Consider the following 23,045-nt stretch of genomic DNA (forward strand, 5'->3'; position numbering starts at 1 on the left):
GGTCTCGTAGCTACTTAAAATGTAGATGTGCAGCCCCAATCTAGATCCTTAATAGGGTCCTCTATGCCAGAAGGTTTTCGTAGAGCCTATCTGAGGACTGCAGCTTCAATACTACGACAGTTATGCTGCCATCTAATAAATTCATTATGTACCAAACAATTTTTCAGATCAGTGAAATAAAAGTTTTCAGTATCTGTTCATGATTCATGTGTGCATTTGACCCAGTTTGTACCAGGATTTTGAGCTACTGCACTTCAATACCCTGCATCAGCCCAAAGAGTTCCTGCAGTTTGCCAGCAGTGAAATGCAATGTCCCCTGCCCATGGAACTCCATTGTAGACGGTGTCATCATTGGGGAGTGTAATAGAGCTGTCTGTTATCCAGTAAAATCGGGTTGTTGTAGCCCATGGGAAAGTTATGGCCTTGCCCACTGACGCCACAGAACAGATTCTCCAGACTTTTGTTTTTGTTCTCAATAATCATCAGTCTCAGTGTTCTGGGTCTTATTACAATAGCATTTGGGTCGACCTTGTTTGTCACAGAATGTTATTCAAAATAAAAAGCCTGAATTCCCTGAATGGTTCGATGGTATAGCGGGCGAAGGTGTTCTGTTCTGTTCCTCTGGTTCAGTCCCCAGACTGCTTTAACGCTTTAATCCACTATCTACAAATCTAGGAGGTTTAAATTTCTCTTTTTTTTTACAAAAAATGGAAACGGCTCATTTTTCTCTGTAGTTAACAAATTAATGAAGTAAGTACACAAGGCTTCGAAACATTGCAATTTCATTACTGGGTCGTTAATTATGGAGGAAAAAGTTATATCTTTTATTAAGAGGAAATTTATTCTCCCAATGTCTGCTCTCAACCAGCCCATAGACATTCCATAGTTGAAGGGATGAAAAGATGACTTTTGTAATCAACAGATGCTATAAGTCTGATTTTATATTAAGAGCACTAAGATAGTCTTGTGTGAAATTTTAATTCTAATAAAAATGAGTGCCTTTATGTTCTCAGTGATGGTGCAAGTGAAATGGACTCAGCCAATGGAAGTGGGAAGTCGCTTTGTAGTTGTGTTATTGAGCTAATGGAGTACTGGGTTATATAGCGACTCCATTAGTGTATAAATCTAGAGGTTGCCCTAAGGCTTTATAATGTACTGATGCAACTACATTTGAAGTGCTGTGTTCAGTTCTTGTCCCCAATGAAAAGGATACACATTAGAGCAAGAAGACTGAATCCAAGTATAAACAAAATTAGCTTTGAACAAAGCTTAGAATAATTTTAGCTCTACATTTAAAATGAGAATTAATGGGGGGCACCAAACAGGCTATTAGAGACAAAAACATTGACGAGAGGGGTTAGGAGAAATTTCTTTATGCAGAGGGTATTTAGAACATAATGCTTTACCATAGGGAGTAGTTGTGGCAGAGACAATGGCATCTTTTAAGGAAAAATTAGATAAATATTTGAAGCAGAGACTATATGTAAAGGAAGCCAGGAAGTAATGGACTGAATGGTCTCCTTCTGTGCTGTAAACTTCTTTAGTTTTATGGTAGTTCAAAATACAATTGGATGCTAAGATGGAAAAGTCAGGATTCTAGAGAAGAGGTTCGAAAAGCCAAATCGCTTCTTCTCATCTTTGACTTTTGTTATGGTCTTGTGTCTCTGACTGTTAACTCATTCTGTGATTGCACATATTCTACCCTAGTTTAGATAGTGTAGTCTGGGTAGCACTTTTAGAATGCCAAATAGTTTATTGATATTTTTACAACCTAACTTGTAAAATTAATGTTTCATAGAAATCTGTACTGTAACAAGGGACAGCTGGATTATGTTGCCATATTATGAGTTGTGTGCTTATATGCAGCATTGAATTTAAATTGACTAATAGTGCAATAATGGTCCACCTTGGTTTGTGGTGGTACACATCTTTTTGGGTTTGAACACAAAGTAGCACCGATGAGATTTTTGCCACTAATTTTCTCCCAGATAAGATAGACTCTGAATCCTTCACCCTAACTGTAGCCATTTGCAATGAATGCAGAACCTGTGTTCCTGAATGTCCAAGAGGATTCTTTGGTGATGAGAAGAACCGCTGTAAAAAATGCTGGTCAATCTGTGAGATGTGTGTGGGAAGCCGTAGTGATCAGTGCACTTCCTGTAAAAATGGCTACCACTTGAATGAAGAGACGAATGTCTGTATCCCCAACTGCCCAGACAGCTTCTACCTCGATAAAGGTAAGTCTTTGTTTTTAAGGACAAAAGTAAGCAATAATTACATTGGATGGCATGGTGGTTGCTTCAGGTTCTTAAATGCTATTAATACCTTTATGTTGTTCACTGCCACTGCTCGAACAAACTAATACTACTACTATTGTGGTTTCAGTGCTGCAGAACTGATCTTGAACTTGTGGGTGTTTTCTCCTTAACCTGATGTTGAATCGCCAAATCAGACATGCTAGACTAACCCGTAGATTTTGGCTTACCTTATCTATTATTCCAACGCTCTCCTGACCAGCCTCTCACCTTGCATCCACTGTAAACTTGCACTCACCCAAAACTCTGCTGCCCGTATCCAACTCGCGCCAAGTCCCATTCACCCGTCACCCCTGTGCTCGCTGACCTACATTGGCTTCCGTTCTGGTAATGCCTTTTTAAAAAATTCTCATCCATGTTTCCAAATCTCTCCATGGCCTTGCCCCTCCCTATCTCTGTAACCTCCTCCAGCCCTACAACCTTCTGGGATCTCTGTGCGCCTCCATTTCTGGGCTCTTGCACATCCATGATTTTCATCGCACCACCATTGGCGGCCGTAACTTCAGCTGCCTAAACCCAAAGGCCTGGAATTCCCTCCCTAAACCTCTTTACCCCTCTCCCCTCCTTTAAGATGCTTTTTAAAACCTACCTCTTTGACCAAGCTTTTGGTCACCTGCCCTATTATCTCCTTTGTGGTTTGTTTGATAAAACTCCTGTGAAGCGCCTTGGGACGTTTTATTATGTTAAAGGGACTGTATAAATGCAAGTTATTTTTATCTTGTGTTGAGTGTAATTGAACTCATTTTTGTTGGCTGATGGCTTAATTTATGAATGCACCGCCCAGTGTTGAACTGAACCATACAAATTAAGAAGGAACCAGGTTCAAACCTTGTCCTGGTAAAGTTGACTGGTCTCAGCCAGGACATCAATAAGGAAACTACAATTGGCCTAACAGCTCCTGAGCTAAACAGGGGGAAAAAAAACAGTCATGGATCATACTCCTGACGTGTGTGCGCACTTAGCAGTGATGCTCACCCCTTACCCATGGCTGAATAAACTGCCAGCGCACACTGTGAACACACACACACAATAGTCATTTGGGTGAGGTACTGGAGGATGCCCAGCATGAGTCGCTACCTTCATGAGAAGAGGGGGAAAAATTGGACAAAAATAAACAAAAAAAATTGTTTTTAGAATGTTTATTAATACTTGGACCAAATTTTATGGGCCACAGATTCTTTACATGAATGTTTAGGAGTTGCCTGAAAAGACTTTTCCAGAAAACTATACTTGATTAACAAGTGTGGAGATGCTGAGAGAATCATAGAAATTTACAGTACTGAAGGCCATTCGGCCCAATTTGTCTGTGCCAGCCAAAAAAGATCTATCCTGTCTAACCTCACTTTCCAGCTCTTGGTCTGTAGCCTTGTAGGTTCTGGCACTTCAAGTGCATATCCAAGTACTTTTTAAATGTGGTAAGGGTTTGTGCCTCTACCATGCTTTCAGGCAGTGAAAGCATGGTAGAGGCACAAACCCCTGCAATCCTTAGGGTGATAAAATTTCTCCACGGCTCCCCTCTAATCCTTTTACCAATCACTTTAAATCTATGCCCCCTGGTTATTGACCTCTATGCCAAGGGAAATAGGTCCTTCCTATCCACTCTATTTAGGCCTCTCATAATTTTATACACCTCAATTAAATTGCCCCTCAGCCTCCACTGTTCCAAAGAATACAACCCCAGCCTATCCCATCTTTCCTCATAGCTAAAATTCTCCAGCCCTGGCACCATCCTCATAAATCTCCTCTACCCTTTCTAGTGCAATCACAGCTTTCCTGTAATGTGGCTACCAGAACTGTACACAGTACTCTAGCTGTGGCCTAACTAGTGTTTTATACAGTTCTAGCATAACCTCCCTGCTCTTATATCCTGTACCTCGGCTAATAAAGAAAAGTATCCCGTATGCCTTCTTTAACCACCTTATCTACCTGTCCTACCTTCAGGGATCTGTGGACATGCACTGCAAGGTCCCTCTGTTCCTCGACACCTCTCAGCATCCTCCCATTTATTGTGTACTCCCTTGCCTTGTTTGCCCTCCCCAAATGCATTAGCTCACACTTCTCTAGATTGAATTCCTTTTGCCACTTTTCTGCCCACCTGACCAGTCCATTAATATCTTCCTGCAGTCTACAGCTTTCCTCCTCACTATCAACCACACGGCCAATTTTAGTATCATCTGCAAACTTCTTAATCATGCCCCTTGCATTTAAGTCTAAATCATTGATAGATACCACAAGAAGCAAGGGACCCCACTGGAAACAGCCTTCCAGTCATAAAAACTTCCATTGACCATTACCCTTTGCTTCTTGCTGCTGAGCCAATTTTGGATCCAACTTGCAATTTCTCTTGAATCACATGGGCTTTTACTTTTTTGGCCAGTCTGCCATGTGTGACCTTGTCAAAAGCCTTGCTAAAATCCATGTAGACTACATCAAACATGCTATCCTCATCGACCTTCCCGTGTTACTTCCTCAAAAAATTCAATCACGTTAGTCAGACATGACCTTCCCTTAACAAATCCGTGCTGACTTTCTTTGATTAACCCGTGCCTTTCTAAATGACTATTTATGCTGTCCCTCAGAATTGTTTCCAATAATTTGCCCACCACCGAGGTTAGGCTAACTGGTGTAATTACTTGGTCTATCCCTCTCTCCCTTTTTAATGTTAGCAGTCCTCCGGCATCATGCCTGTAGCCAGAGAACTGTAGTACTAGAGTTTATACGAGGAATTTTTATTTGCTCTTTTTGAGGATAACTGAACAAGAAAAAGGCTTGATGTTGAGGATCAAAGGAATACTACAGGTGAAAAGATTAAGGAAGTCATAGATTGGATCCAAAGCACAGAACCCATTTTCTGTATCCCAGCCTCAAATGATGTCTGTAGCTTTCAATGGTGAAGTATTTGCCAGTTCTTAATCAAGTTGTGAGATGAAGCTTATCACTGTGTGTGTAGGGGGAGGGGGAGAGGGAGGGAGGCTGCAGAATCACCTTTCCAGTCAGCTGATCGTTGAATAGCTATGTTGATATAGGGCGGATTTTGCTGTGCTCTGAGAATGTTTATTTCCCAGGTGCAAAGTGAAGAAAAATGGGGTGCAGATCAGTGATGGATATCCCCCCTTCCCCATTGCGTTGTCTGTGTGCTTTCAGGTGTTCCCCAGGGCAGGGGCAGAATACTGGCAGTTAGAATAGTTACAGGCATTGTAGTTGTATGATAGTGAGGTAGGAGTGATGGCAGCACACCACCTAATTCATTTTCCTAGGCCCAAATGTAAGGGTGCCCACAAATCATTGGGCCATACTGCTTGCACCCAGCTGGAAATACAGCCTGGTTCTGAATACATTTTAGATGCACACAGCTTGACTTGCACCCAGGTCGGGGGGGCAGGTGGTGGGTGAGTAAAAACAGCCCCATTAACTACTAGTGCAATAAACATTCTGCAGCTTTCTGCCGACTACTACTTTTTTATAATGCAAGACAGGAGCTTTCTTTTCTAAATAAACCAGTTGTTTAACCAGTGTGATTTTTTTTTTCCACTACATTTAATGCACGGAGAAAAGCTTCCAGATGTGGTTGACAATTGAAAGAGTAATAAACAAGTGTTGTATACCTTCAGATCCAACGTCACAATATTATTTTGCCAGGCAATGCATAATTTCTAGGGCACGTCTATTTACACCACTGTGTTGGAAGTAAGGTAATTTGTTATTCTCTCCAACCGGAAGTGGGCAGACAATGTTCATCCAACCCTTTGTCTGGAATGTGTAATTTGATCCAGTCATTGTCAGGCAGGCTACCGAGTTCAGAGAACGCGAAGCGCCACCGCAGTCCCGTACATGCCCGGCAGTGAAAGAAGTGCTCATTCCCTGACACTAGTCACAGCATAATTTCTATGCCAGTGTTTTCCAAGCTTCCCTTCTCTACCCCACCAATACAGGCCAGATTTCAGTTTTATCTTATCGCTATGTATTTCTGTCTTCCTAGATGAGAATATGTGTAGAAGATGTAGTGAAAACTGCAGAAAATGTAGCGCATTTCACTATTGTACAGATTGCAGACCGGGCTGGAGGTAAGAACTTTGCTTTTTTATTATTTTTTTTAAAAAGGGGCAAGGAGCGAGTTGAACAGTGCTCGAGTGTAAAGTCTAGTCTATAGACTAGATATAAAAGTCTCTGATCTGTATAAATACATTTCTACATGGAGTTCCAAAGTTATGTGTAGTCCTGTTTTCACAAGTTGACCTGAGTGGATTTGATAGCAACTTAACGTCATCCTTGTTCATGTGAAACAAGTCTTTAGATTTAAGCACAATTTTTTTCTTCTGGCCTATTTTTGTATGTATAATCAATTTAATTTCATGTTAGTTCATTAAACACAGAATTCATTAATAATTTTAGTCTCTTTTCAAAATTAGTATTTCTAACATATTTGCACTGCTGGTGGCTTAGCTGGTAAATTTGGAGCGTGGTATGGGACTAAGGAAGGGCCCAGGTTCAATCCCCAGTTTGTGCTGAATTAGCTGACCTCAGCCATGCCAATGGTAAGGCTATTGCAATTGACCTCAATGCCCTGAACTAGGGAGAAGAAACAAATTAACTGGGATTCTTGCTCCTGATTGCTATCCATCAACAACCCCCCAATGCCCAACGCTGGAAAGTTCATACATGTGGACATTAAGGAATGTGGGATCTAGATTGCTGATGATGACTCTCCCTCCCCGGTCGAAATGGGGAGCATTGTTTAGACTTGCATATGAAGAGTAGCCAATTAGCTAAGAAACCCGAGTCACTGGCACGCATGAAATTATTGCCCCTTCAGGACAGGAAGGCAGAAATGTTGTAGGGGAGAACATTCCACCATGTTGTTACCTTGAACAATCACGTCTCTAACTATAGAAGTTTACAGCACAGAAAGGAGGACATTTGATGCATAGTTATTTGTGCTGGCTCTTTTTCATAGCAATCCGCAATTAATCCCATTGCCCTCATCTCTCCACAAAGCCCTGTAGGTTTCTCCGCTTCAAATGTTGACCAGCTCTTCCCTTCAAAGATGTAATGGTCTCTGCCTCAACTACTTCCTGGGACAAATTATCTTGTGTTCTAACAATTCTGAGTAAAGAAATCTATCTCTCTTGCGCTCTCGATGATCATTTGTCACTGATTCCCCAACCAAAGGAACTAGTCTTACCCCATTCACTCTATTGAAAATCCCACATTTATTTTAAAAACCCCTATTCTCCTCTTGAGCCTTTTCTACTCCAGTGGAAATGGTCCTAATATCTTGAGACTCTGTTCATAACAACAGTTTTTCATCTCAGTCCATTAGCCAAGAGGGATAATTTTATGAATTCACACTCCCAGCACAGAGTTTCACCCACTGGGAGCACAAATTGGTTGTGTGCTTTCCAAGATTTTTCACCCATTAATTGGGGTACAGCTCACAATTTTTTCAGTTGCGTTCCCGACAGGTGAAGCTCCACGCTTGAAGCGCAAATTTCTAAAATGAAGCCTAATCTATCAAGTTCAATGGTTATTGCATATGGTTTTCTTAATTGCTTATTTCATAGGTGCAAGATTCAATTGTCATGTAATTACAGGCGCTGGTCTTTGTTTGCAGTAGTTTGATATTTTTAGATCAAAGAAATATTGTAAGCTTCAAAGCAAAATATATTGAAATAGTGACAACTCAGTAATTCTAAACTGGTCACATCGGATATCATCAGCATTTGTTGTCTGAACAAAAATACTTTTGGAGGGAAAATTGTTAACAAAAAGGAGAGTGTTAGTGATTCTTTAACTTAAAAATGGGAAAGTTCTTTAGATTTAATTTAGTGATAAAGAACTGATTGTATAAAGCAAATTCACATGATGAGGTAATTGCATGAAAAGTTTTGAACCACGAGAGAGTTGAGGTGATCACTAAAAACAGCCTTTAACTTTTACAAGAGATCTTCCACCAAACCTCAAATGTTTTGTGTCAGATATCACTGCAGACGATAATTTTCAGTGACTTATGTTTCCGGTTTCCCCCAGGTTGCAAGCACCTAAGTGCATCTTCAGTTGCGAAGATGGATCTTACTTTAATTCACTGAACAGGAATTGTGAGAGATGTCATCTATCCTGTGCAACTTGTGCAGGTAACTTTGCTACATAAATCTTAGCATGTTCTGTTTTTTTTGGGGGATTGTTTGGCGGGGTTGAGGTGGTGGTGGCAGACAGAATGGTTGGTTTGACCAGCTATTTTCATGGGTTTCTGTCAATCTTATTTCAGTGATTCAAACTGGACTACTTTTTTGGTGTTGGCATGCAAGTGTTTAAGCCATCTTAATTTCATCAGAATTATTTTTGTCAGATGAATATTTTGTAATGTGGCAGAAGATGCTTTAGTGTGTCAGGCGTGGAACGTTTATACCGCCGCTGTCCTAGGTTTTCGTCGTCTCCTGGACAGGATCAAACCCTCTCTGCTCTAATCTGGGAGCCGCTGCTATATTCACCAGTCAGCCAAGCTGCCTTATGCCCCCTCCTAAAAAAATCTTTGTCCTGTTCCTTGCGCTTGTCCCCTCCATCCCCACATGCCCCTGATGATGATCCTTTTACTCCTCCCTCTTCTTTCCTCTCACTCCACCTGGAATTCTCTAACTGAACTGCTATCCGTTGCTCTGCAAATGTGCTCAGGAACAAGGCCTTCCCCAACCACAACATTATCTGGATGAAGTATTGACATCCTAGATTTGTCTGAAACTCCAGTTCCCTGATTCTTTTTCCTTTTACTGAGGTAGCTCTGTCTGGCTAAACATCCCACCTCATTTCCCACTGAACTGCAATGGAGGTTTTGTAGTATTTATTCCAGATCTCACCTTGACCTATTCCCATACTCTTCTTGTACCTTCTGCACTTTTAAGCACCTCATTCTCTGTTGCCCTTTCCACCTGTCTTTCAAACTCCTCATTGTCTACTATCTCCTTTCACCTTTCCAAGTTCCCTGCTGCAGGGACAGACTGACTCCTCTTCCTTCCCCCACCCCCCCCAAAAAAAAAGCACGGGATTCTCACAGAAAATGGTGTGCGGGGGGGGGGGGAACCGCCGTTAATACAGCGTGATGGAACCAATTACAGGGGCGTTCAGGAAATCTCCCAATTTCCCATTTGGCTAGTTTACCCCTACCCTCTGTGGAAGAGTGAAACTTTGTTTTTTTTTTAAAAAAAAGTGTTGTATCCAGGCAGCTTGTCTTTTTGGTGCATGAGGGCTATTTTATTTTACAACTCCACAACAACTCGATTTGGATTATCACCGTGGGCTCAGCACTGATTCCTATCCGACGTGGATGGATTCCAGGCAGCAATTAAATGTGCTTAGTTGAATCTTTCTGATGGGTCGCTCGGCTGCGGTGTGAAGATAAGTTCAGCGTTTCATGGCAGCCTGGAAGTCGCTGAATAAATAAACCTCTGAAACCTTTCAACTTATTCTCATTCCTCACGGAGGCAAAAATAATTTAGAACCTGTGGTAATCTCGCATCACAGAACTGTGGTTGCAGCTCTAAGCAAAAAAAAAACATTCTGTATGGGGAGAAAAAAAACAGTTGTCGCTGCCACTGACTGCAACTGTCTGTATTCTGAAAAATTTACTTTGTTATTTTTCCCCCCCACCAATGCTTCCATTGGTGCTGCCTCTAATAAGCATTTGTAGCACCGTGGTGCTAGGGAGGCATTTTTTTTCCCAGCAATGTCGGCAGCTACAAGTTTGGAAAGTGAATATTTTTGTTGCATTTTGACTTTGCTAGAGCACCAAGGATTACTGGTTCAGGCACTGATGCATGAAGTTGAAAATCCCCTGACTGGGATTGCGGAGTGAAAAATCGCTGGGAAGTGGCACAAATGACATTCAGCACTCGTGCTCGTTCAAGGATAGGTGTCCTCGTACACCTTGTTAATGCTTTGGTTGGTAACGAATGGGGTTGCAGTCCCACTGATGTGGTAGCAGGAGGTTACAGTGCTGGGGAGAAAAATTGCTGATGTCTAGCTGGTCAAGCTAAATGCTCCGTTCTTCACCTAATTCATAGTGGTGCTATGTTTCAAATGTTGTTTAATCTGTCTGCCTCCAGGTAGAGTTGTTGCTAGGAGCTCTGTCCCAGTGCACAGAAGTTCAATATGTAGAGTTATTCCTGGTCTGACAGATGACTGTTATTGGGCCATGGATCAGACCAAGGAAAAATTCTGGTCTTACCAATTGGCACCCTGACAAAATTTTGGATGCATTTGTGTTCCCAGTGACTACCAGAGTTGGTAGTGAGCAAACACAGCTTTTCTCTATTGTCAATTGTATACCCCAAAAGAAATGCTGAGGTAATGTTTTTAAGCACCCCTAAAGCAAACCGATATACTAGTGGACAAGCACGGACTGAAACTACAGTCAAATCCTCATGTATTCAAATGTGATAAAAAATCAAGTGTTCACATACTTTAATACTTTGATTTATAGTAAAATGAGTTGATTTCTGAAATCTCTGGTTTCCATTTTTTTGTAGTATGGCTACCTAGTCTGTTACATAATTATGCAGTACTTTAAATACCCAGCTCTCAGATTTATAGGCCAAACCCAGATCTGGAGAGTGAAAGCATCAGGAATATAACATGAGGATGGCTGTAATAAATATTGGTATTCTATCTTTGCAGGACAGATCTTCACCAGTATGTCCAGTGACTGCACTTAGTGCTTTATATTTTAAATCTTGATTGGCGTTCCTCTGATCTAAAGGGTTGGACACAAGAATTTTCTGGGCAATGCTGTTACCAAATGAGTGTCTTTAGTAACTTGGGTTTTCTGATTGTAAAACATGATCTTCTGTAGCTGTAATCATGTTTCTGTCCTGTTGCAGGTCCAGGACAAGAGTCCTGTACACAGTGTGCTGTAGGTTACTACCTAGAGGAGTGGAGATGTGTGTCCAGCTGCAGCAATGGCTATTACCTGGACCAGGCATCTGAATATGGAGAAAAGACATGCAGGAGGCAAGTAGTGATTTTTAAAATATTTATGTTAAAGTATTTTGTGCAGTTTTCTATCTCTGATCAAGCTTTGGTAACCCATGCTAATATTCCTCTTCTAACCTCCCTCTTCCTAGCTTAGTTGTCTTCTGCCTATTTGTGAGGCAATGTGTTGGATTATTACCTAACTGCAGAGTGGGGAACGTGCAGTTCTCCAAATTGATTTTTGAGGATAGTTAACGATGAACTTTTAGTTGCTTCATCTATTGACAGCTAACATGATCAGGTGCCTAAGAATTGAGCAGTGACTTCTCTTCTCTGCCTCTTGGTTTCAACACCTTGGCTTCAAAGTATACTTTTTACTCTAATGAATATTTTGTAGAAAAATCTACATGCATGGTGCAGCCCAAATCTCTTCCTTCTCTCTACTAAAGGAAAGAAAAACATGCATTTTCATAGAGCCTTTCACAACCTCAGGACGTCCCAAAGCACCACAGCCAATGAAGTAGTTTTGAAGTGTAGTCGCTGTTGTAATGTAGGGGAAAATTATAATAGTTGAATGAAAAGTTATTCCATGTTGGAGTGCTTATTTACTGAGTAAAGTTTCTGAATATAAATTTTACCCTATTATCTGTTACTTTTTCTTCCAAACATCCTCTAATTTATAATTTATTCTAATAATGAGCAGCCACTTATTTGCTGACCTTTTTGTTCTGAGAACCTGCGAGGGTAAAATGAGCCAAAGCAATATTACGAATAAATAGCAAATACCATTGTGTCCAGATGCTGTGTTAGTGAATATTTTCTCAGTCTGTCCTCCCAAATTATATTTATAAATGAACTATTGTTATAGTACTTAGTGTGTGTGTGTGCACACAAACACATACACACAGGAAGGCATTTAATGGACTTTTGAACAGAATGTATTTTTTTTCAAGGTGCGATGCAAGCTGCTTAACTTGTGCTGGTCAGGGAGAAAGGAACTGCAGCACCTGTCTTAGTGGATATAACCTTGAGGGGGGATCCTGTGTGGTTGGCACTGTTTGTAAAGATGGTGAGTACTCCCGGTCATTGCTTTTCTTTTAAACTGTAGGGAGTAGAGAAAGTCACTTCAGTTGGATGTACTGAGTCAGCATTAATGTTTGTAAGAACAGCACTAGGTTATTTGAAAACCTCTTTAAATATGAATGGCACCTGGTTTGCAATTCAGTTTATATTTCACTTGTCAAGGGACATTCAATTTAACTAAATTTTGCTGTGTCAGCTGATAATGAAGGTGTTGTTAATCCACCTATCAGGCAGTGGTTTTGGCAATCGATAACACTTGTTTCTGGTTTATACCACTTGCATACAAATCCCGCCCACTCCATTCCTCTCCTGAATGCGCATGTTGTCTCTGTACAGGCTGGTAGTTGTCCAGTCACTCGCCCAAAGGCCAGTCTTTGTGTGCAAACCCAAACAATGAGCATCAGCTGATTCATTTTCTTTTAGATTACTGTGCTGATTTATAAAAAGCACATGCAAAATGGCTGATTAAAAGTAAATACCAATTAATGATTCAGTGGGTAAATTCATCAACTGGTATGTTGCTCGGGCACATAGGCCAGGAAAGACCTAGGCTCAGTCCTTAGTCTGCTTTCAGTTAACTGATCTCAGCTGGGGTGGTGATAGGGTAACTACAATCTGCATCAGGTTACAGAGGTGAAAAGTCAGCTAGGGATACTGCTACCCAATGACCCTTATTGCAGAAAGTATACGTGTCTGAATGTGAGGTAAGGACAGTCGTTTTCAACTTCGGCAGGAATGGTAAACTAACGGTATCGGATCGGCCGCCCGTGATGACAGTATTCTGGAGTTTTACTTAATTATGCTTTGGAATTAGGGAGTATTTATGTAGTATATTAAGTGGTGAGTTAAACATCTGTGAAAGCAATGGACTTGACTGCGCTTTCTTGTTCCATGCTTTGCGTTCTCTTATTGTGCAATTAGAAGGCCAAACTCTAGACAGTTTTATAGCCCAGCCACAGACATAAACTGACAAGAATATGTCCCAGGATAAATTGCATACAGGAAAAGCAATAGCGTTTACTGCTCTCTGATGGTGAATGGGGGAGGAGTGTTTTGTACTGGATTGGGGAGGACTTTACTGCACTAGATATCTCCCAGCGTGCAGTCCAGAAAATTCAGCAAAAGATTTTCCTCCAGTAATCTAAACCGGATTGTGCTGCCCTACAAGTTAAATGTCCCAAGGTCTTTCAAACAAGTGATCAGTATGTATTGCTGTGATCAATATAGAAAACCATTTCATTTACACAAATAGTCATTCAGATATTTGAAATGATCACTAATGTACTTTTACAGTGGACTATGGACTTCTTGATCCATTGTAATTGTAAACTTAGGTTTTCCAGCTTGTTATTTTATGCCTTTTTTTTCCCCCTAGATTCCTATTTTACCTTCTTTAATGTGATAAAATGTTTCTTTCATCTGTGGTTATGATTCACTTTCATGATGTTTTAAACAACTGTTTTCTAATGTCTTCCCCTCTGATCTTTTTTCTCCCTCCAAAAATGGAATAAAATCACTTCCTGTCGAAAATGAAAACTTACTTCCTGTTGGATACAATTACTTCCGACGAACAAAAATAATTGCTTTTGTCACCCTCTTGACTGGTTTCTTCTGCCCTGTCTGACAATCACCTACTTCGTCCCTCTGCTTCCATCTCCCCAACCTTCAAACTCCTGTCTCTGTGATCCTGATCTCTGGAAAGCAACGGAGGAATCGTGGGCCGAGGGAAGTTTCTGCGTCCTGGTGAAAAAGAACAGCCTTTGCCAGCGGAAAGTGCTTCAACAACTGTGTTGCAGAACGTGTTCACTTAAAGGTTGAATGGACGACTACAGGGTTCCCCCTTTCCACCCCCCCCCCTTTGCTCCTGTATGCACACGTGTAAATTCTTTTAATGTTAAAAAAAATAGAAAGCCACCCTTTCTCCTCCTTCAAGGAGACGGTGAACTGTGTGACAGAACTTTTAATAGTGAAGCAATTACAACAGACCTACCTTTCACTTCAGGTGTTTACTGTCTGACATCTGGAATAACTAACTTGTCAGTATTTTACTTTTGTGACCAAAGCGTATAATGCCAAATTTCCTCTTTGAATGAGATCTGATTTCCCCTCCCACCCCCCCCCCCCTCCCCCCACCATAAGTTGAGGGTTTGCTTTTGGGAAGGATTTTCTTCCTGGTTGTTTTCTATAATATTGAACAGTTTACATGATTACAAAATTGGCAGGTTAGTATATGAATTAGTGTTTACATTTAAAAATGGGCACTTATTGAAATTTAAATCCCGTCAGATGCACAAATACCGATATTGGGTGATTCCAGATAAGTATGGACAGGTTTGTAACCATGGAATAATATGCTTCTTTCCAGCTGGGAAACAACAAAAAAATGCTATTCCGCATGCTCACACTAAACCTCTTCTGCAATAATAACTTATAAAGTTCAGTACGTTTAAGCTTTTAATTATTATTAACTAACCGTCTGAAGCTTTCAATATATTGGTCATGGCTTATTTGATGTTGAGAATCATGGTGGCATCAGTGGTGGAAAATGTTGACATTTGTATCAATGTTAATGGTAATTGTCGTACAATGTTTTCAAAAGCAAAACGGGCGGCAGCTTCACTAAGCAATCTCCCCTTTCACTTCCTCTGAGAGTGAGTTGTTGGTGCTCAATGGTACTGTCATTAAAGCACAGCCTTGTAATGTCCCTTTGGCATGCAAGTACATATACATTAATATGCATTCCACTAATCGGATCCCTTGTTACGTAAAGCTTGATTTACTTCTCTTTCCTCTCACTTATTTGCTTTTGCTCTGTTCTGGAATGTTTAGCATTTTTACTGTTTAAAAACTGACGAAGTTTTTATTTTTCTGGAATTTTAGATCTTTTAATAGATTAAGATTATTAACACAGGCCTTTTAAAAAAAAAATGGTTACCAATTCAACAGTACTGTTCATGAATATTTGTGCTCAACTGTGATTTGTGTACAAATTCAGCTCAAAAGAAAATCCATGACCTAATTTTATATAGACCAAAATTTGTTCAGATTGAATCTAGATAAACTGATGCAGGTAATCCATCCAAACCCATCTTTCTGTGTAGTTAAACATACGCACAGGTTGGCACTTCACAGCCAGAATGATTGCACATTTCAAATTCTTTACTGATCTCCAATTGTCATGCCAGCCACACCTGCATAGACCTCTGGGCTTTAGAGTCTGTTAATATGGTCAGTAAAGTTGTCTGATGGGCATGGAGAAAAGCCTGTCAAACATGTCGATTAAGATGGAAAGAATTTCAAGTGCTCAGGTGCACTTCGTATATGGTGTGGCTCATTAGCTTTGGGCTGAATCAAATTCCCAACGCGCATGTTGCTGCAGGTTTAACTTTGGTGTTTGTGTGCAGTTGTTTTTAAAAAAAAAAAATCTTTCACTTCAGGTTTAGACTGTAGAAATAGGCCAACTGAAGTTAATGTGTAACACGGTGCTTGGAATATGTGGTAACATGTGCATGCTTGTGACTGCAGCTAGTTTTCAGGGGAATTTTTTTTTTGTGTGGAGCAGGGAAAGATGTGAGCACGGGCTTCAAAACTAGATAGATGATGTTGGTCAGTATTCAGCCAAGTGCCAGGTAAAGCATCAGGTTCTACCTCGCAGCACACTCCCTCCCACCCTGTTCAAGCATGACCTAAAACATGAGTGCAGACAGCAGCACAGGTGCTGGAAATGCTCCTTTATTAAAGGAGTTGTGTTGTCAGGAATTTGTGGTATACAGGTAAAACTCAAGCTAACACAACAGAGCAACCCACTGTTCTTATATGTTGTGGGCATAGAGACCTCTTTGGACATGGGCAGCAAATAGTTCCATTTATTGAACTTGCTGCTTTATCGATTTTTAAATGGCTTTTAAAAGTTTGGTTTATGGCAAGACTAAGAAGAAAACCACAATGAATTTGGAAAGCAACTTTTTTTTGCCCCCTGTAAAACTGAACATGCATAATGGTGCTGATTTTTGATTTGACTAAGGATGGTGTAGTTTTCCCAATTCATTGCACTAAATGTTTTCTAATTTTCTACACTTATGTCTGCAGTGATTTCGAAATTGTGCTTGGCCTATTCCAAATTTTTATTTAACAGTCTTGTATCCCTTCACGCGCACCACACCCAACAAAAATCTCCGAGCTACCAAGATCCTATTTCTTCCCTCTCCTCTCCCATGCACAAGTATATATGATGAGGTCCATTTAATTGGACCGTGGTCTTGACACAGTGCATCAGAGAATGCTGCTTCCCCATGATCTTTCACAACACGTGGACCAAGCACATTCCCACGTTGCGCTGAGCCGTTGGTCGTCATCATTGGATTAAAGGGACTCTCCCTTTTCCCTGATCATTTTGTAAACTGTCCTTTGTTCGTGATGACCCATTCTTTGAAGCTCAGATACTTAATCTCCATTTCTTTCTCGTAGATTTCCTCCCACTGATCTGTTATGTGCATTAGCTCCAATACTATTCAAATACTGCCTTGGTCTCATGATTTTTAATAATTTTAACTTGGTCTAATTTGTTTAAACCTAAGTAAAATATGTATTCATAATGGATATGGATTGTAAAGATTTTGTCAGATACTAGCAAAAACAAATAACACTAATACTATAAAACGGGCGATAATCTAGTTTACATTTATCATAGTGTCATTGTCATTGAATTCAAGATCGCGTTTACTGATAGTTACTGTACATGTGTAAAATGCTCAGTCATTACGTGTAAAATATTGTAGTCCTGTTGTATTCGATAATGGCCAAAATCAATGTAATTCCATATTTTATTTTTGCTATTAAATTAACCTTAATTTCATATTTCAGTCTTGGAAGAATCTTGTTAAAAGTCATGTTTAGAATATCACTGTGTGCAAAAGAGCTTTCTATGTTTTAAAAATATGTAGTTTGATAGTTTTAACTGTAAAATGAAAGCGGCATTAAAATCAGTTCAATAAAGTTTAAAAAGTGTTTTATATACAAATATTGTATGTCTGTGACATTATTCATAGGTCATTGATTTTTAATTTGGTGAGGAAGCAAAATAAACTAATGAGTTTTTTATGACCAGTTTTCGAGGGGCATATTAATCAGACATTTCCTAACATCCCAAATGTTTAAACAATTTCTCAGAAGCTACTGGATAGATGTAGCTCAAAAACCAACTGATTTTTTTGCACGAGATATGTATGTTAGTTCAGAAATATCAACAAATAAAACTCACCAGTTTGCCATTCCATTAACTGCCTCCTGTGTTACAGAAAGATTCAGTAAAAGCAAATGGTATGGTGCAACTGCGCACTGTTGTAGAATAGAAGGCCCTAATATCAACAACATTGATTAATTAAGCAAAAGCTATTAGTAGACTGACGTGCTACTTGCTACAGACATATAGTTGCAATAATCCCATATTATGTGTGCCTTGCATTTTAGAGTTTGGGAGTAAAATGGAGAAAGAAATGGACGTAGGTGAGAAATAGGACTGAACTACATAAAATTAAATGGAGAAGCTGTTTTTCTTTCTTTGCTCATTAGCACTAAGGCCAATTGTGCCACCTGGCTGATGTCCAGTAACTCAACACAGACCCAGGAACTGAAGCTAGAACCACCTCTGTAAGGCTCAGTTCCACACTAGGCAGTGTACCTGCATACTGGACTTTCAGGAAGTCAATCAAACTTCTTTAACTTAAAGCAAAAATTTCAAGCTGAACTTGTATTCCTGTGTTAAAATATTCAGTGCCATTTTAGAACATATTCTGTCTTTATACACACTTTCAAAAATAACACCTAAAAGAGATAAGATTAATGTAGAACCTAGTAATGTAGAGAATTTATAAACCTTCAGGAGCCCTGAAATATCACTGTGCAATCTTTATTTTATTAGAAAATTCATATCATAGTTTTTTTTAATCAAAATAACTAACGCATCTGTATAATAACCCCATTGTCGAAAGGCTGTGATGCACAAGATTATCTAAAATGAACAACTGGGACATTAGCAACATAGAGTCTAACTACAAAAATTCTGGCAAGGAAAGACACCCAGATCTAAATCAAGATCGGGGAACCGTTTTTTAAACTATTACTAGCAGACCTATTACTAGTTGCTCAGAGTAATTCAGATGATATACTGTTTTATAATAGGAATGATGTAATGTAATTCACAGTGTTATTCTGCTGTTAAGATGAAGTTATTCACTGTAATTAAGACCACAATATTTAATTATTAAATAACACTACCTCAGGTGAATCCGAGTTTAATTGTTATTTGGTGAGGCAATAGTACAGATTGGGAAATGCTTAGAAATTTCAGGATCCAGGTCACCAACTTTTGAGTAAATGGCTTTCTTGCACTTTTTTTGCATCTGTAACAAAGATAGCTGGATTGTGACAGAAAAAAATACACTTAGGCACTATGTATATCTTTTTTTCTCTCCCTGACGCTCTCTTGCTCTCGTATTTTAGCTCTTGCTTTCTCCACAGAAGGTGGAACCTTAGTGCTTGCTTTACCCAGTTATCATAGAATCATAGAAAATTAATGGCACAGAAGGAGGCCATTCGGCCCATCGTGCCGGCGCTGGCTGGGAAACGAGCCACCCAGCCTAATCCCACTTTCCCGCATTTGGTCCGTAGCCCTGCAGGTCACGGCTCTTCAGGTGCACATCCAGGAATTTTTTTAATGAGTTGAGGGTTTCTGCCTCTACCACCCTTTCAGGCAGTGAGTTCCAGACCCCCACCACCCTCTGAGTGAAATACTTTTTCCTCATTTCCACTCTAATCCTTCTACCAATCACTTTAAATCTATGCCCCCTGGTTATTGACTCCTCCACTAAGGAGAATAGTCCTTTCTATCCACTCTAACTAGGTCCCTCATAATTTTGTACACCTCAATCAAATCACTCGTCAGCCTTCTCTGTTCCAAGGAAAACAACCTCAGTCTATCCAATCTGTCATCATAGCTAAAATTCTCTAGTCCTGGCAACATCCTCATAAATCTCCTCTGTACCCTCTCTAATGCAATTACATCCTTCCTGTAATGTGGTGACCAGAACTGTGCGCAGTACTCAAGCTGTGGCTTAACTAGTGTTTTATACAGTTCCAGCATAACAGCCCTTCTTTTATATTCTGTGCCTCTGCTAATAAAGGAAAGCATTCCATATGCCCTCTTAACCACCTTATCTACCTGTTCTGCTACCTTCAGGGATCTATGGACCTGCACTTCAAGGTCCCTCACTTCCTCTACACCTCTCAGTATCCTCCCATTTATTGTGTACTCCCTTGCCTTGTTTGCTCTTCCCCAAATGCATCACCTCACACTTCTCTGGATTGAACTCCATTTGCCACTTTTTTGCCCATCTGACCAGTCCATTGATATCTTCCTACAGTTTACAGCTTTCCTCCTCACTATCAACCGCACGGCCTATCTTTGTGTCATCCTCAAATTTCTTAATCATTCCCCCTATGTTTAAGTCCAAATCGTTAATGTATACCACAAAAAGCAAAGTACCTAGTACCGAGCCCTTCGGCACCCCACTGGAAACAGCCTTCCAGGCACAAAAACACCCGTCGACCATTACCCTTTGCTTCCTGCCACTGAGCCAATTTTGGATCCAATTTGTCACATTCCCTTGGATCCGATGGGCCTTTACTTTTTTGACCAATCTGCCATGTGGGACCTTGTCAAAAGCCTTGCTAAAATCCATGTAGACTACATCAATTGCGCTATCCTCATCGATCCTCCTTGTCACCGCCTCAAAAAATTCAATCAAGTTAGTCAGACATGACCTTCCCTTAACAAATCTGTGCTGACTGTCCTTGATTAGTCTGTGCCTTTCTATGTGACAGTTTTTCTTGTCTCTCAAAATTGATTCCAATAATTTGCCCATCACTCAGGTTAGGCTGACTGGCCTGTAATTACTCACTCGATCCTTCACTCCCTTTTTAAGTAACGGTACAACGTTAGCAGTCCTCCAATCCTCCGGCACTACGCCTGTATCCAGTGAAGTTTGGAAAATGATTGTTAAAGCCTCCTCTGTTTCCTCCCTGGTTTCTTTTACTGGGATACATTTCATCCGGCCCTGGTGATTTATCCACTTTCAAAGATGCTAATCCCCTTAATACTTCCTCTCTCTCCATGTTTATCCTATCCAATATTTCACACTCCTCCTCCTTAACTACAATCCCTGTATCATCCCTCCTTTGTGAAGAATGATGCAAAGTATTCATTAAGAACCATATCCACTTCTTCCACCTCCACACATAGTTTACCTTTTTGTTCTCTTTCCTTAGTTATCCTCTTGCCCTTAATGTATTTATAAAACATCTTCGGGTTTTCTTTGATTTTACCTGCTAATATTTTTTCATGCCCTCTCTTCGCTTTCCTAATTTCCTTTTTAACTTCACCCCTGCACTTTGTATACTCCTGTAAGCTTTCCGTAGTATTGAGTTCCCGGTGTCTGTCATAGGCTTTCCTTTTCTGCCTTGTCTTACCCTGAATGCTTCTTGACATCCAGGGGGCTCTAGATTTGGCAGCCCCTCCCTTTTTGTTTGTGGGAACATGTTTACTCTGAACCCCTTGAATCACCCCTTTGAATGTCTCCCACTGCTCTGACACTGATTTACCTTCAAGTAGCTGTTTCCAGTTTACTTCTAAATCACTTCTCAGTTTAGTAAAATTGGCCTTTCCCCAATTGAAAACTTTAACTCCTGCTCTGTCTTTGTTCTTTTCCATAACTATGCTAAAACTAATTATGATCACTACCACCAAAATGCTCTCCCACCTGCCCCTCTTTATTTTCTAGAACTAAATCCAGAACTGCCCCCCCCTCTCGATGGGCTTGCTATATATTGGCTAAAAAAATTCTCATGTGCAAGTTAAGAATTCTGCGCCCTCTGTACCATTCACACTGTTTGTATCCCAGTTAATATTAGGGTAGTTGAAATCCCCTACTATTGCTGCCCTATTGTTTTTGCACTTCTCAAAAATTTGCCTACATATTTGCTCCTCTATCTCCCTCTGACTGTTTGGGGGTCTATAGTACACTCCCAGCAGTGTGATTGCCCCTTTTTTGTTCTTTAGCTCAACCCATAAGGCCTCATTTGATGCTCCTTCTAAAATATCATCCCTCCTCACGACTAATTGTTTCCTTAACCAAAATTGCCACCCCCACCTCCTTTTATCCCCCTCTCTATTGCGTCTGAAAACCCTGTGACTAGGGATGTTGAGATGCCAGTCCTGCCCTTCTTTAAGCCATGTGATGTGGGTTATCCTGCTGTACTCTAGGTATTGTAGATCCACTGGAGGAAGGTTAAAACAATTCCAGTATGCATTGTGCTCCTGCGCATGTGCACAACTTGCCTGTCATAGCTGAAAATTCCAGCACTTGGGGCCCAGGTAATACTTCCACGTCCAGCCTTAGGTTCTAGCCTTATCTGACAAAAATTTAGCACTTCTAAATTGTAATTTTTTTTCCTGAAGTGTTATCTCTAGTTGTTCACTCATTTAGCAAATTGAATAAATTATTTGGAGTGATTTTAATTGATCTGCTATCTCCTTTCTTTTATTAGTAGCTGTCGCTGATTGTCCATTGATGATTCATAGGGATTAATTTCACCAACTGAGCAGTAATCTGCCTTTTTTTAAAAACCATTTTATCTACTTCTCCTCCCAGTTTTAAAGATTTCTGTCTATGAACCTCAGCGCCTCTGCTCCTCCACTCCTTTTAAAGTTTTATCATTTACTGTTTATTTCCCCTCATTCTTCTATCACATTTCTCTACCATTTGGGTGACATTTATTTGCCCAAGCTGTTAACCTGTCTACACCTTCCAAATTTGTTGTCTACAAATTTTGATATCATGCCCCCTATACCCAAATCCAGGTTTTTTGTTTTTGTGTGTGTGTGTTTTTCCTCAATGAACTGTCAGATGTATTTTGCCTTTCACAAATGCTGGACAGCTATCCTTGATTAACCCAAGTCTTTCTAAGTGAATATTAATTTTATCTTGCATTATAGTCTCTAGAACTTCACCCACTGCTGATGTTAAGCCCACTGGTCTACTGTTAACTGGTTTATCCCTTTCTCCCTTTTGGAACAGAGGTGTTACATTGACAATCCACGTCCTTTGGCACAACTTCCATATCCAAGGATGTTTGAAAGATTGTGGTCAGAGCCTTTGTTTACTGTCCGACTTCCCTCAACATTCTAAGATGTGTGCCATTTCCACTGAGTTGCAATAATTGTTCAATACTATTTCCTTAACAATTGGATTGTTCCATCTCCTCTCTGTGCCCTCTTATTCCCTCTGGCAAGGCTTCTGACAAGTATCCATTTTAGTATCTCCATTATTCCTTCATCCTCCATGTTTCCTTTTTCATCTCTAATCAGTCCGACCCTTTCTGTAACAATGATTACTTTTTATGTGTTTATAAACTCCTTTTCTATTTTCCTTAGTTACCTGCCAGTTTTTCTCTATACCTTGTTTTATGTTTTGCAAATATGAAATTTGAATGCATTGAAGGGAAGTGTGACATATTTGCATGACTTACTGCATGATAAATTATGACTGGAAGTGTGATGGTCGACAGGAAATGCACCCAGTCACACTGTTCTGATTTATCTCTCCGCGACCAAATCTTCCTACTACTCCA

General features: G+C 40.2%; 1 protein-coding gene across 2 annotated transcripts in view; it reads left to right on the top strand.

The window, feature by feature from the left end:
- The window catches only part of pcsk5b (proprotein convertase subtilisin/kexin type 5b), a 348,074-nt gene that overhangs the window by 177,192 nt on the left and 147,837 nt on the right, over positions 1-23,045 (top strand). Inside the window, exons 16-21 of one of the 2 annotated variants that reach the window (XM_067983097.1) lie at positions 2,044-2,237; positions 6,295-6,379; positions 8,343-8,446; positions 11,186-11,315; positions 12,230-12,345; positions 14,062-17,379. In XM_067983097.1, the coding sequence (XP_067839198.1) occupies positions 2,044-2,237; positions 6,295-6,379; positions 8,343-8,446; positions 11,186-11,315; positions 12,230-12,345; positions 14,062-14,177 (745 nt within the window). In that variant the 3' untranslated portion in view covers positions 14,178-17,379. Of the gene's footprint in view, positions 1-2,043; positions 2,238-6,294; positions 6,380-8,342; positions 8,447-11,185; positions 11,316-12,229; positions 12,346-14,061; positions 17,380-23,045 lie in introns of those variants that run through there. The other variant, XM_067983096.1, reaches the window with a different exon arrangement.

The sequence above is a fragment of the Heptranchias perlo genome, chromosome 4 (genome assembly GCF_035084215.1).
Source record: "Heptranchias perlo isolate sHepPer1 chromosome 4, sHepPer1.hap1, whole genome shotgun sequence".
In the NCBI taxonomy this organism is placed as follows: Eukaryota; Metazoa; Chordata; class Chondrichthyes; order Hexanchiformes; family Hexanchidae; genus Heptranchias; species Heptranchias perlo.